Consider the following 14,479-nt stretch of genomic DNA (forward strand, 5'->3'; position numbering starts at 1 on the left):
CAAAAACATTGGTTAAACCATTGATTAAACATCTATGGAGGTTCTCAGTCATCCAAATAGAACAAGCCAAACTTTTTTTCAAGATGCAACTAAACTTCCTAGTTTTTCTTTGAAGACATTTCACTTCTCATCCAAGAAGCTTCTTCAGCTTCTCTGACTGGATGGTGGGAAATTGAAGGATTTATACTCTTTGTGGACAGCTGGTCATTTGCATTCTTTTCGAAGAGTCCTTGAGGCTACCTGAGGTTTATTTTGAAGATAAAAAAACTCCACATTTTGGAGAGAGAGGACCGCTAGTTTGAAAGAGGGGTCAAAGAGGCCAACAATGTCGAAATTGAACATGTTCTCTCTCAACAGAGGGGGAGGGATATAGCATCATCTATCTCCAGTCTATAACACAGTCCTTTCAACAGAAGGCTCCACACCCATTTACATCACTCAGGTGACCCTGACAACACAGATAAACCTCCAGGTGGCCTCAAGGACTCTCGAAAAGAATGCAAATGACCAGCTGTCTGCAAGGAATATAAATCTTTCCATTCCCCACCATCCAGTCAGAGGTGAAGAAGCTTCCTGGATGAGAAGTGAAATGTCTTCAAACAAAAACAAGAAAATCCAGTTGCCTCTTGAAAAAGCACCTTTGGGATATTGGTTAAACTGGTGATGACGAACCTGTGGCACCCGGAGCCATTTGTGCAGGCATGCGAGCCCCAGACAAACTTACCTGCACTGCGCATGCGTGCACCTCCCAGCTGATTTTTTCCCATTTGAGCCAGTTTTCGGCCTCCCTAAGGCTTGAGGGAAATACCAGAAGTGCCGAAATGGGCCTGTTTTTTGGCCTCCAAAGGCTGCAGAGGCATCCTTCAAGCCTCCGGGAGGGCAAAAACGGCCTCCCCTGGGCTCCAGAGGCCCTCCGGAGGCTGAAAATGGGTACTTCCGGTATTTCCGAAAGGCCCATTTTTCGACCTCCTGAGGCTGAAGAGGCTTCCCTCGAGTCTCAGGGAGGCTGAAAATCAGCCTGGAGGCATGCGCATGTGCAATGCAGGTAACGGGATGCAGGGGGTGTTGTGCACGCATGCGCGGGGGGGAAGGGCACGTTGCCTTCTGTGTGCTGGCAAACGAGCGCGCGAGAGAGCACACGCAATTTTCAGCACGGGAGCCCAAAAAGGTTAGCCACCCCGGGTTAAACCATGATTGAATCTCATGTATCAATTCAATCACTGCCTTCGTCATTCCCTTTTCTTCCCAAAGACCTGATTCTTCCTCCAACAGCCATGACACTTCCACTTCTTGACCCAAGCCATTTTTTTTTTAATCCCATACCAAATGACTCACCTCAATTGTCCTTTCCAGTCGTTGAAATCCTGCTTGGGCAGGACGACAGCTGGGCTTGAGTGAACAACCAGGGGAAGGTGGTTCTCCAAGTAGGCTGTCTGAATCCACCAATCTCTGATCTAGGATGAATTAGGCAAGGTTAGAATATATGTCAACCATCAACCATCAGAATATGCGTGGCAGGAGGAAGGTCTATGGCAGAGGTCTCCAAACTTGGTAACTTTTAAGACTTGTGGACTTCAACTCCCAGAATTCTCCAGCGAGCATAGTCCACAAGTCTTAAAAGTTGCCAAGTTTGGGGACCCCTGGTCTATGGCATGCATAAGCAACTGTTAGAAGCCACAGTACATCTGTCACGAAGTCGCTTCAGGATTCCAGCGATTGCCCGAATTAAATCCCGACCCTTGAGCCAATCTTCAAAAAAACTTCAAAGAATTCATTAGGAGCGACATATTGGCACGATCTGTATGTAGCCGATTCTGAGACACATAATTCACTGTCATCCTTGACTCTTGGTTTTCCCCCACCCCTCTGGGTGTATCGTAATTCATATTCTCCAACAAAACACGTCCATAGCCAAGAGTCATCAATCATGTTCTCCAATTAGAGATTGTCCACAGCAGAAACTTCAGTCACCTAGTTACAATCTCTGCAAAATATGAACAGAATGCACTTTCGATTTCAAACTGCTGCCCTGCTCTTCCAAAGTCCTTTCTGTTGGCAATTATAAAACGGGGCACAGAAAATGTTTTATGAGTTGGCAATCATCACACAAACCCAGATTACAGAATTTGCGTCAGCTGCCTCAGGATGCAATACGCAACTGAGGCTGCAATCTGGTCGCTGCCCCACCTCCACTGAGGCCTTTGATATACATCCCTGCCCCGATCCTGATTTCTATCTTGTTGCCATTAGACAAAAGGACACACTCCTTGATTTACACCAGTTCCATTTAGTGACCATTCAAAGTTACAACGGCAATGGAAAAAATACGTGACTATATTTCACACTTATGACCATTGCAGCATCCCGTTGCAGCAACTGACTCCTATTTACGACAGTTGGCCCGGGGTCACTGACAAAGTCAGTGAAAATCCAGGTTCACTTAACAGCCCTGTCCCTAACTAAACTGCAGTGATGCATTTAATAACAAGAAAGGCTGAAAAACAGGGCAAACTCCACATATCCCGGTCTTGTTCAGCAACAGAAATTTTGGGGTCAATTGCGTTCATACTTTGCTTCTAAAAAAAATATTTGAAGCTACCAAAAACTTGGTGCCTCTGGAATTGGACAGTTTATATAAGTCTGATAAATATTTCGGTAAGCTCAAATAGATCAATAGACTCAAGAAAATTCATTATTGCTAATTATATTATTGAAATTATTCCTATTCTATTTTCAATGATGCAAACATGCTTCTACAGACCAGAATACTATGCATGTGGACTTACTGCGGACTGACTCACCGAATATGATTTTGCTTTTCTGGGCCTAATGAAAGAAAATTCATTTCTGATATCAGTGCCTTTCCCGTAATAAGACAAGAGATGGGGTTTTATGTCGACAGCCCCATAATTAAGGAATCATTCCTTGTGATTCCTTCCGCTCAGGATGGCTCTTAAAAAGTTCTTATTTTCAAAGGGATTAGACCAGCTCATCTCATTCTGTGCTTGTTTATTGTTTTGGTAATGTGTTTTCATTGGTTTTAATTATAAAGATATTCTGTATCTGTTTGCTGATGTACACTGCCTTAAACTGGCCACATGGGGGCAGCCAATAAACGCTGTTAGTAGATAAGTAAAAGCTACAAATATATAGAGAGCAACAAGAAATTTAAAATATGTACAAACTTTTCAAGCAATGCATAGAACCGTTCTGACAGAATGTAAATTTCTGTATGAAGGAATTTATATTTGTAAATTCTAAGGGGAACATGGCATGTTTTTAGGGTTAAAAAATAAAAATTTATACAGCAGCAAAAAGAAGTTATATAAATTGCATCAGCTGAATTTTTGCATTAGTGCCACATCCTCCTGAGATCATTAATAAAGTCGGTCAGGCATGGACTGAACAGTCTACTTTCTTCCTGAAAGGAAAGTCCAGCTTCAGTGGACCAAAACAAGAGAAAGCTTTAATATTTTTCCTCCAAACTATTAATTATCAGCTCCCCACTGACGCAAAGGGTCATTAAAACGAGGACAATGTGGTAACACTGAAGACAAAGTCTAGTAAGATTATCATGTTTGCTTGCTTGCACACTTGGAAGTGTTAGAAGTTTGATTGTCTAATTCAAACTAGACAACCTGTGATCTACTAGGTCATTGTTTCAGGGATATTTCCTTATTTAAACAGAGGAACAGAATGATCGCAGCTAGGCAAAAAAGCAGGTAGGGTAGAATAGCAGAGTTGGGAGGGACCTTGGAGGTCTTCTAGTCCAACCCCCTGCTTAGGCAGGAAGCCCTACACCACCAATTTTTTTTTGGATAAAAAAAAATTAAAAATCCAATTTAAATTTTAAAAAAATCTGGGTTTTTTTGCTTTTTTTAAAAAAAAAACATCAATTTTCATCTACCCTGGTTACAATCAGTGGATACACAAGGTTTTTAGTAGTATATAGCCATGATGGCGAACTTATGGCACGCGTGCCACAGGTGCTACGCAGAGCCATTTATGGCAGCCCTCGAGCCGCAGGCAAACTTACCTCACTGCACATGCGCGTGTCTCCCAGCTGATTTTCAGCTGGTTTGAGGCCTTTTTCGGCCTCCCAGCCTTGACGAAAGCCTCTGCAGCCTGAAAAATAGGCCCGTCCTGTGATACAGGAAGTGATGAAACAGGCTATTTTTCAGGCTGCAGAGGCTTTCCTCAAGCCTGGGAGGCCGAAAAAGGCCTCAAACCGGCTGAAAATCAGCTGGGAGGTGCAGTGTAGGTAAGGGGGTGGGGGATTGCGTGCACATGCGCAATGGGAGGGCATACATTGCCTTCTGGGTGCTGGCACATGAGCGCGCAACAGCACACACAATTTTTGGCACAGGAAAGTTAGCCACCACTGGTATATAGTGTCAGAGTATATTCATGAATGGAATAGAGCTTATTAACAAAGTCAGCCAAAGTATAGGCATGGCCACAAACCAGCCAATGGGAGCTGAATTGGAAAGTGAAACTAGATTCACCTGGGTGTGGCTATAGTCTCTGCTCTGAGCTTTGAAGCTGCTGCTTGTGTTTTGCTTGTGTTACGTTGGAAGAATCTACTATTGGTATTGTAAACTTTACTTCACATGTTATTATATATATATATACAAAGAAGTTAATGAATCCTACTGAATTAGTCATCTGTGTGAGCTTTCTGGATTAGAATTTCTGCTGCAAAATCTAACATATAGTTATGGCAGCCTTCCCCTGCTTAATGCCCCTCCAGATGTGCAAAGATTGGCCCAATACATCTGGAGGTCATCAGGCTTCCCCTTACCTGTGGGAAGACCCGACAGAATCCAGCGCAAACTACAACGATTCTTAGGTTATGCAGTGAATCCCATGCAGTGAAACGTCATGCAAACACTGCCACTGTGTACCTGGGGTGCAACATCGGGTGCACGTATCTGAGTTGTAACTTTTACACAACGACCCTTGTCACATCCATTTGATCTGTTCTCCTCTTGCCCCCAGCAAATGCTACTAAGTAGACCCTAGATTGATCATTACGAACTTGGCATCCACTTGGTGGCTCATTTCTGTGACAAGATAAGGACAGAAGCAAGCTCTTGAGTTCCCATGCCATCAAATAAGCAACTTGGGGCAGTAGTGTGCCCAGTAGTAGTTCCCTCACCACTTTTCCCATTAATATGAACAAACCCTTAAGATTAAGGACTCTTTTTTTCTTTTGGAGATAAATTTAAGAAACCAATCAGGGCGTCAAGGACCACAAAGCTTTTCCGATGACACGGTGACATTACTGGAGAGACAAAAGTGTGATATTTTTTAAGCGAAAAGAAACAAGAAAAAAAGCAACCAACATTAACCCAGAGAACCGTGGTGACCCAGTGGTTAATTAGCATGCAGTATTATACGCTACTTCTGCTGACTGCCAACAGTTCGACTCTCTCCGGCTCAAGGATGACTCGGCCTTCCATTCTTCCGAGGTCAGTGAAATGAGGACCCAGATTGTTGGGGGCAAAATGCTGACTTTGTAAACCACTTAGAGAGGGCTGTAAAAGCACTGTGAAGCAGAATATAAAGCTGCTATTGCTATTCCTATTATTTGTGGGTTTCAGAATCCTAAGAATAGGAAAGGGGTGTTAGTAAATGGTGTGGACCAGCAATGATGCTTCAAAGCTTCCTTATCAAGGCAGAAAGGCAAGTCAGCTTTTGTGGCTTCTTTGGGGACATTTAGTTCACAGGCCATGATGCGGTTGCAGAATTTGGGAGGGTTGCAGTTGCAAAACATCTGGTGGGCACCAAGTGGGAGAAAAGAGCCGTTCCAAGAAAGCAAAAGGGGAACAGACGTACCTCCACCACGTAGTTGCTCTCCATGACTCGGAATTTGCAACCTACCAATAATGCCTCTATATAGGGACGTGGTGGCTCAGTAGCTAAGATGCTGATCTTGTTGATCAGAAAGGTCGGCTGTTTGGTGGTTCAAATCCCTAGCGCCGCATAACAGAGTGAGCTCCCGTTACTTGTCCCAGCTTCCGCCAACCTAGCAGTTCAAAAGCACGTAAAAAAATGCAAGTAGAAAAATAGGGACCACTTTGGTGGGAAGGAAAGAGCGTTCCGTGCGCCTTCGGTGTTTAGTCATGCTGAACATATGACCATGGAGACTTCTTTGGACAGCGCTGGCTCTTCGGCTTTGTAACGGAGATGAGCACCGCCCCCTTGAGCCCGAAACGACTAGCATGTATGTGCGAGGAGAACCTTTACCTTTAATAGTGCCACAGGAACAAAAATTGGATAGGAATAGCTAGAAACATAGTAATACCACTTAGATTTTTATAGCGCTTTATAGTGCTTTATAGCTATGGTCCTCAACTTTTGCGGGTCAACTTCCAAGGGGAGGGAGGAACCGAGTCACCACTCACGTGAGTCAAGCTGCATGCATGTGTACTGGCCTGCTGCTTGTGTGCACACTTAAGCAGCCCAAGTTGCAAATAAGCCATGGGCCGGTAGTGAGCCACAGCCTGGTGGTTGGGGACCCCTTCTTAAGAGTACTCTCTGGGCAGTTCACAATATTAGTGTCAGTGTTCCGATGGATGCCCTAATTAATTCATGCGCCTCGGGCCAAATTTCAAAAGGAAACCAATTATTTATTAGGAGCAACGTGTCAGCATTTTCCCCAAGTGCAGTCGACTCTGCCCTATGTAATTTACTGCCCACCTATGACCCTGTTTCCCGCTTCGTCCCAGAGTGTGTCATAAATCATATTCTCCAACTGAGCACTTTCAGGGGCTATAGAAAACACACCACTCTGGGTGGCTCTGGTAACCTGGGACACAATCTGGAGAAAGGTATATGTGGAATGTGTTTCTGGTCATAGCAACCAAACTGCTCTATCGGATCTCTCCCCCCCCGCCCCCCACTTCTTATGGCAACTCGAGAGCAGGCCTTGAATGCTTTACGAGTTGACAATCAGCGTATTGCCCCCAACAATCTGGATTCCCCCCATTTTACCCTCCTTGGAAGGATGGCGAGCTGAGTCAACCTTGAGCTCTGTAAAGATTGAACTCCAGGTTGCGGGCAAAGTTTGCCTGCAGTACTGCATTCTAGCCACTGCACCCTCAGGGCTCCATGGTTTCCTCCCCCTGCCCTCCGGAGTCCCCTTTCCTTACCCAGTTCTCCATGCGGGCAGCCCTGCATTTCAGCCGCACCTGCAGCCTCTCGCCTTCTCCGCCTGGGGCCCCAAAGGCTGCCACCAGCTGCCGCGTCTGCTCCAGGTCTTTGGGGTTCACCAGGGGCTCCAGGGAGCGCAGGTACTGGGTCATGGTTTGAGCCAACGATGGTACAGGTTGGCGGGGGAGGGCAAAGGAAGAGGCATTTCGGTGGGGGAACACCTGGAGAGTCAAAAGGAGGCAAGAGAGAACTTGGCATATTTGCTCAGTCAATACTATTTTCTTCCTTCCTCCCATCGACCCCTTGGAGCTGGGTTCTCATAACCCAGCGATCCAAACCCACAAAACCCAACGATACACGTAGTCCTTGACTTACAACCATTCATTCAATAACCCCTTCGAAGTTAAAAAAGAAAAATGACCTACAATCATTGTTCATGCTTATGACCGTCACAGCATTCCCACGGTCACCTGATCAAAATTCAGAGGGTGGATAACCGGTATTTACTGTTGCTTGCGCCATCCTGCAGTTATGTGACTGCATTTTACAATCTTTACAATGCACCAAAGACAAAGTCCTTGTGTGTCCAATCTCACTTGGCCAATAAAGACTTCCCTTCCCTTCCCCTCCCCCCCTCCACTCCACAGCAAACAATGGGTTTGCTTAACGACTGTGGTGCTCACTTAATGACCACCACAAAAAAGACTATAAAATTACAGCAAAGCCTGTAACATGGTGATGCAGTGATCTGCTCAAGGACCCTCACACCTTATGACCAAAATTGCAGGCTGTTATGGTCACAAGTCAAGGATTAGCTGTATGGACTATCTTGCACCCATTTGTGTAGGCCAGGGGTCCACAACATGAGGGCCACAGAATCACAGTTATAGTAACAGCTGTAGTAATAGAATCTTCCCAAGCCTCAAACTCCTTCCATTTCCCTCAATTTATCTTCATGTGAACTTGGGAGGGGCTTCTCTGTAATGTTTACTCACCTTACATTCTTGTCCCTTCTTATCTGACCTTAGATGGGCTTAGCAGCTCAATCCTTCTGTCGTTCAAAGTTGTTCTCTATGCTCTCTCTCTCTCTCTCTTTCCAGATATTTTCTGTCTACAACTCTCATACCCCTCGCTGTTGACCGGAGAAGACTGCAGCCCTGCTCTGGGAATAGCAGATGATGCATTGTAGGCATCGGTTCTTTAAAACGATTTCCTCCTCTGAACCACCATTGAAGAGCAGGGTATAAAAGACGGCCTGGAGAAAGAGGCCTCATTAAATAAGGCCCATGAGGCAGCCATCTTGGCAAAATGGATAGGGTTCAAGGTTGATCTAGGGCAGGGGTCTTCAAAACTTGACAGCTTTAAGACTTGTGGACTTTAACTCCCAGATTTCTTCCTCGATTCATGTTAGCTCAGGAATCCTGGAAGTTGAAGTCCGCGAGTCTTAAACTTGCCAAGTTTGAAGACTCTTGATCTAGGGCAGGGGTGTCCAACCTTGGCCACTTTAAGACTTGTGGACTTCAACTCCCAGAATTCCTCAGCTGGGAGTTGAAGTCCACAAGTCTTAAAGAGGCCAAGGTTGGACACCCCTGATCTAAGGTTTAGAGAGATATATCTCCTCATGAAGACTTGTATCCCAGCTAGACTTTCCCACAGGATAATGGCGGAAGAAAAGTCACAAAAGCATGGGGAAATAATGGCTCCTCTGCAGGGGCGAAGGGAAACATCTGTAATTTTTTAACATGTAAACTCTTCAACATGTAAACATTGAACTCTTCAGGCATTAGATACTATGCTATCATAACTGCCCAATATAGATCTAATAAATTAGTTATGCGTTGTGAGGCACAAATACTGGAGGTTTTAAAGAAGAGTGTGGACAACAATTTGTTTGAAACGGTACACAATTGGGCTTTCTGCTTGAACAGGGGGTTGGAACAGAAGACCTCTAAGGTCCCTTCCTTTCTACTCTACTCTGCTCTTTTTCCATTCTATTCTCTATTCAATAGACTGGAATAGAGAATAGAACAGTGTTCTGTTCTATTTTTTCTATTCTATTGCATCCTATTCTATATTCTATTCTATTCTCTATTCACTAGACTAGAATAGAGAATAGCATAACAGATAACAGATAATCAGAGTTGGAGGGGACCTTGTAGGTCATCTAGTCCAACCTCCTGCCCAAGCGGGAGACCCTACACCATTTCTGACAAGTGGCAGTTCAATCTCTTCTTGAAGGTCTCAAGTGATGGCGCACCCGTAACTTCTGAGGGCAACTTCTGTTCCATTGGTTGATTGTTCTCACTGTCAGAAAGTTTCTCCTTATTTCCAGGTTAAATCTCTCCTTGTTCAGTTTCCATCATAGAACAGTGTTCTGTTCTGTCTATCTTATTCTATTCTACTGTATTCTATTCTGTTCTGTTCTGTTCTATTCTATATTCTGTTCTATTCTCTATTCAATAGAGACTAGAATAGAGAATAGAACAATGTTCTGTCCTTTCTATTCTATTCTATTTATTTTGTTTCCTCAAATGAGATTTCCACTGACATAATACAGACTAAACACTAAACTACAGGTATGTCTTTATATTCCACCTTGCTATGAAGGTGGGTCTAACCAGTAAGGTAATTTCTGATTTGCTAGCTAGGTCTAAGACATCAGAGAAAGAGGACTGGCTTGGATTGGGCAAAATAAAAGTCACTCTGCTCAAAGAGGTTGGCTCTGATCTACCTTCTACCTTCCACCCCTAAAACAGAGAAGCACTCCAAGGAAGGAGGAAAGAGGTCCCTGCCTATCAACATCTCCAGAGAAGGCCCTGACGACATTTCTCCAACTATATCTGGTCAATGAACTTCCAACATGTTTGGGAATCCAACATCTTAATTCAAGGAGGTAAAAATTGTCTATTTAAACAGATGATATTGATTTTATCCGGAGTTTTTGTAAAAACCATCCTTTTCCTTGTTCCTGTATTTCTCCAATAAACTTTTTTTTTTAAATCTAGAATTTGGCTCCTCTGGTTTAGTGAGGGGATTTCTCATTAATGGGTGGCTAATGGATTAACGTAATATGTGGACTCAACAAAGTTCAATAAATCATGGTTAAAACCATGGCTTATTCAACTATCCTTAGCTAAAACTTTATTATGTGTTTTCTTAATGTGGGGGAAAGATCCTTAAAAAATTGCTTGTACACAGAGGCTGAGAGATATCTCTTACAATACACATGGGACCTAAATTACTATATCTTAGTTTGATCTACTAAAGTTGTACACCTCCCAAGTCTCAACCACTAGAAACAACTAGAATTTCAAAGACTTAAGATAATCAGCTCCTTCCCACCCGCCTAGCTCCCAAAACTTGGCTTCCTGTACCTCCCCACATCCCAGACACAAATCAAGAGGGTATCATTGCTTATTTATCAGACTCTAGTTTGGTTATAAGCCGGGAAAATTGGAATGAAAGATCTGGTGGTGAAGGCCGAATTCAGAAAAAGTGGCACTCTTGCGTCTATTAAGGAAAAATTATCTAATCTTTTATCAACCCATGGTAGTTTTATGCCGATTATCTGACTCCTATCCCCGGCATTCGTTTCCCCACCCCCCAGCAAATCTCATCTAAAGGGATCTCCAGCAGCAAACCTGTATTTAAACGGGTTTTATTTGCTTCCTCGAAAGGTAACTAACCCACGATTGAATACAAGCAGGGCACGGCGATATACCATCCTATTATTAGCATTGCATTTTTATAACTTATCATAATTCCACAATACATCATTTATACATAATTTATATTATAATCTAATGGTTAAAGTAATCGGTAATACCACGATTTATTCATGCACACCGCCGAAAACGGAGATAGCACTTCGCCCTTCAAAACCGCGCGGCGAAATCAAAGGCTGCTTATACCATAATCGATTAATTATACATTAAACGCGCTTAATTTTATAAAACGGGAGCTACCACCACCTACGTGGTGGTGGTGGGGGAGGTAGGAAACACCTCTCCACGCAGTGGACAAAGCCTGCCATCTGGATCCTCGGAGGTTTCGCCCTTAAGCAAAGAGAAAAGGGGGGAGGGGAGGAAGGCTGGTTGCGCTACGCTGCACTGCACGCAAAGCTTCTTGCACACGATCCCGGCTTCTTTTGCACGGGATCACTTTCCAGGACGGTTTGCAATACGACTCCCTGTTTTCCCCTTAAACCCCTTATTTTACCCCCCACTCCGCCCCAATTTCAGGGTAGACCCCCCCCCCCCGCCTTCATGGGCAAGCGTTGCCTTCTGCACGTCCGCGCGCACGGATGGCAACCAGCCGCGCGCGGGTGGCAATTGTTGCAAAAACAACCCCGCCTTAACTTTTGCACGCTCTCGCCCTGCTAAGTAACCTTCGGCGTTTTTGCAAAAAAACAAAACCCAACAACCAAAGAGAAGGGGGGGGGCGGCGGCGAGGGTTTTTTTTTTTTAAACTAACCGTAGGCGCCGAGAGGTTGCTCTGGCCGCAGCCCCAAGGCCTCCACAACGCCCTCCACCTTCCCATTGCAGGAATCCCATGCGCCCTCCTGAAAGCCCGGGCTTTGCGAAGTTGCGAAGGGGGTGGGCGGCGAGGAAAGCGGAATCCCAGCTGACCCGGTTGCGAACGTGTGTGTCACTTCCTGCAAAGGGGGAGGAAACTGTCCCTCCCCCTCGCTCTGTCTTCCCCCACCCCAATTGCGGTCCGCCCTGGAAAAGCAATCGGAGTTTATTAGAAGAATAGCAGAATAATAGAATAACTTGATTGTCTCTTTAAATGTACGCATAGGCGTAGATTAAATTGAAATTTCGTTGCATACAGCTCTCAAAGGGTCACCATTCCCAATATACAGAATCGAATAGGAATGAAATAGAATAGAATTGAATCATAGGATAGATAGGATAGGATATAAGAATGGAATGGAATGGAATAGAATAGAATAGAATAGAATAGAATAGAATAGTTGGAATGGATCTTGTTGGTCATCTAGTCCAACCCTTCTGAAGCAGGAGACCCTATAGCAGTGATGGCGAACCTTTTTGTTGTGGTGTGCCGAAAGCACATGCATGCACCCACAATGCAGTGCGCTCTGCCCCCCCCTCCTGTTACCTGCATTGTGCATGTGCATGCCTCCCATCTGATTTTTGGCCAGTTTGAGGCCTTTTTCGCCCCACTTGGGGCTCAAGGGAAGCCTCTGCAGCCTTTGGAGGCCAAAAAACTGGCCCATTTCAGCACTTCTGGTTTCAGCACTTCTGATATTTCCAGAAGGCCTGTTTTTCAGCCTCCAAAGGCTGCAGAGGCTTCCCTCGAGCTCTAGGGAGGGTGAAAAAGGCCTCAAACAGCCCAACAATCACCTGGGAGGCGCACATGCACAGTGCAGGTAAGTTTGGCTGGGGCTTGCATGCCCTCACAAATGGCTCTGCGTGCCACCTGTGGCATGCGTGCCATAGGTTCGCCATCACAGCCTGGTAGCATTTCTGACAGATGCCTGTCCAATCTCTTCTTGAAAGTTTCCAGTGATGAAGATCCCACAACTTCTGAAGACAAAGCTGTTCCAGAATAGAATATTGTCACTTTGAATGTACATAAATCGGCATAGATTAAAATGAAAATTTGTTGCATACAGCTCTCAAAGGGTCACCACCTCCAGTATACACTACATAAACTTGACAAAAATATAAATAAATAAATTGTGTGTACACACACATACCCACATATATGACACAGAAACAACGCATTGTTATTATTCTCAGCTTTAAACAGAGGAAGGAGAAGCTCTATAGCTGGGAGATTGCAAGTATTTAGCAGCTGTAGGCAGAAAATAAAGAGGTTGCAACCACTAATGGGAACTGCAGTGTCGCAAATGTTAATGTTAATCAGAATAGCACTGGAAGAGTCCTTGGAAGTCTTCTAGTCCAGCCCTTATTCAAGCAGAAGATCCTATATAGCGTTTGAGGGAAGGAGATGAAACAGTTTGTGTCCGGGATGTGAAGGGTCTGTAAATATTTTCACAGCCCTCTTTTTGACTCAATAGTAAAATCCCATCAAACGATTGTGACAGGAGGTAGTAGCAGTGATGGCCTCAATTCTACTTTTTAATACGGTAAATATTGATAAATATAACACATATAAACAAAAGCTGATTTGGGGTCTTCCGTGATTTTTAAAAGTGGGAAGAGGCCCTGAGGAAAAATAGTTAAAGAAATGCTGCATGAAGACATGGGGAATGGTTTAGAGCCCTCATGGTTTGTTGTGATCATAATTTATTGAACAAGACATAGTGGCTTGATGTCCATTTAGTATAATTTATTGACAAAAGCATCACGTTAAGAGATAGGCAGTGGTTATAGCTGTCACACATTGCTTTAAGCCACATTGTATTAAGCCAGATACAGTTGTTTACAGTCCTCTGGCCAGATTCAGAGGTTGTACTTAGCTTCAGTTGTTTATCATGTTACGTAAATTGAGTTTATTCTGAATAAATGCTATTAAAAATGGTCCCAGGGCAGGAGAAATCTAAGGTTTCCTTTGCTGCTGTTAAAACATAGCTAAATGTTTAATAGATACTCTGTGTCAGAGGAACTAGACTTTTTTTTTTTAAATCTGGTAATATAAAAATATTTCCTTAGACTTTCAGAGGCTGACAAATCCATTGCTAAACATCCCTCATTTTATAGAAATGATATATGACTCAAATGGAAAACCAGAATCAACATGCATTTCTTGCCGGGCCTGCCCTTGAAAATTTTATTTTTTATTTTTTAATTTGTCAATTGCTTACAAGATAATAGGTATAAGTAAAACATAGTTATGAATACATGGATACATATAAGAAAAATAAAAAATATATATAAAAGAAACAATAGGACAGGGACGGTAGGCACGTTGGTGCGCTTATGCACGCCCCCTACAGACCTTTTAGGAAAGGGGTGAGGTCAATAGTAGACAGTCTAAGGTTAAAGTTTTTGGGGTTTGGGGAAAAAACCACAGAGTCAGGTAGAGTATTCCAGACATTGACCACTCTGTTGCCGAAGTCGTATTTCCTGCAATCAAGTTTGGTGCAATTAACCTTGAGTTTGTATCTATTGTTTCCTCTTCAACCTATGGTTGAAGCTGAAGTATTCCTTGACTGATAGGACATTACAATGTATGATTTTATATACCATACTTAGATCAGACAGAAGATGGCTTAATTTAAGGTTTTTTAGGTCTAGAATTTCAAGTCTGGTGGCATAAGGTATTCTACAACGAGTAGAGGAGTGGAGAACTCTTGGTCTGGCCTAGAGATAATAAAAACTTAGAAGAAAATCTC

General features: G+C 43.7%; 1 protein-coding gene across 1 annotated transcript in view; it reads right to left on the bottom strand.

Moving 5' to 3' along the window:
- The window catches only part of LOC113449081 (carnitine O-acetyltransferase-like), a 57,896-nt gene extending 46,064 nt beyond the window's left edge, over positions 1-11,832 (bottom strand). Inside the window, 3 exon segments of the mRNA XM_026720050.2 lie at positions 1,336-1,454; positions 7,155-7,376; positions 11,629-11,832. Of these exon segments, the coding sequence (XP_026575835.2) occupies positions 1,336-1,454; positions 7,155-7,376; positions 11,629-11,694 (407 nt within the window). The 5' untranslated portion in view covers positions 11,695-11,832.
- Positions 11,833-14,479: the final 2,647 nt, after the last annotated feature.

The sequence above is a fragment of the Pseudonaja textilis genome, chromosome 2, assembly GCF_049901715.1.
Source record: "Pseudonaja textilis isolate UNSWEBS1 chromosome 2, rPseTex1.2, whole genome shotgun sequence".
NCBI classification, from domain to species: Eukaryota; Metazoa; Chordata; class Lepidosauria; order Squamata; family Elapidae; genus Pseudonaja; species Pseudonaja textilis.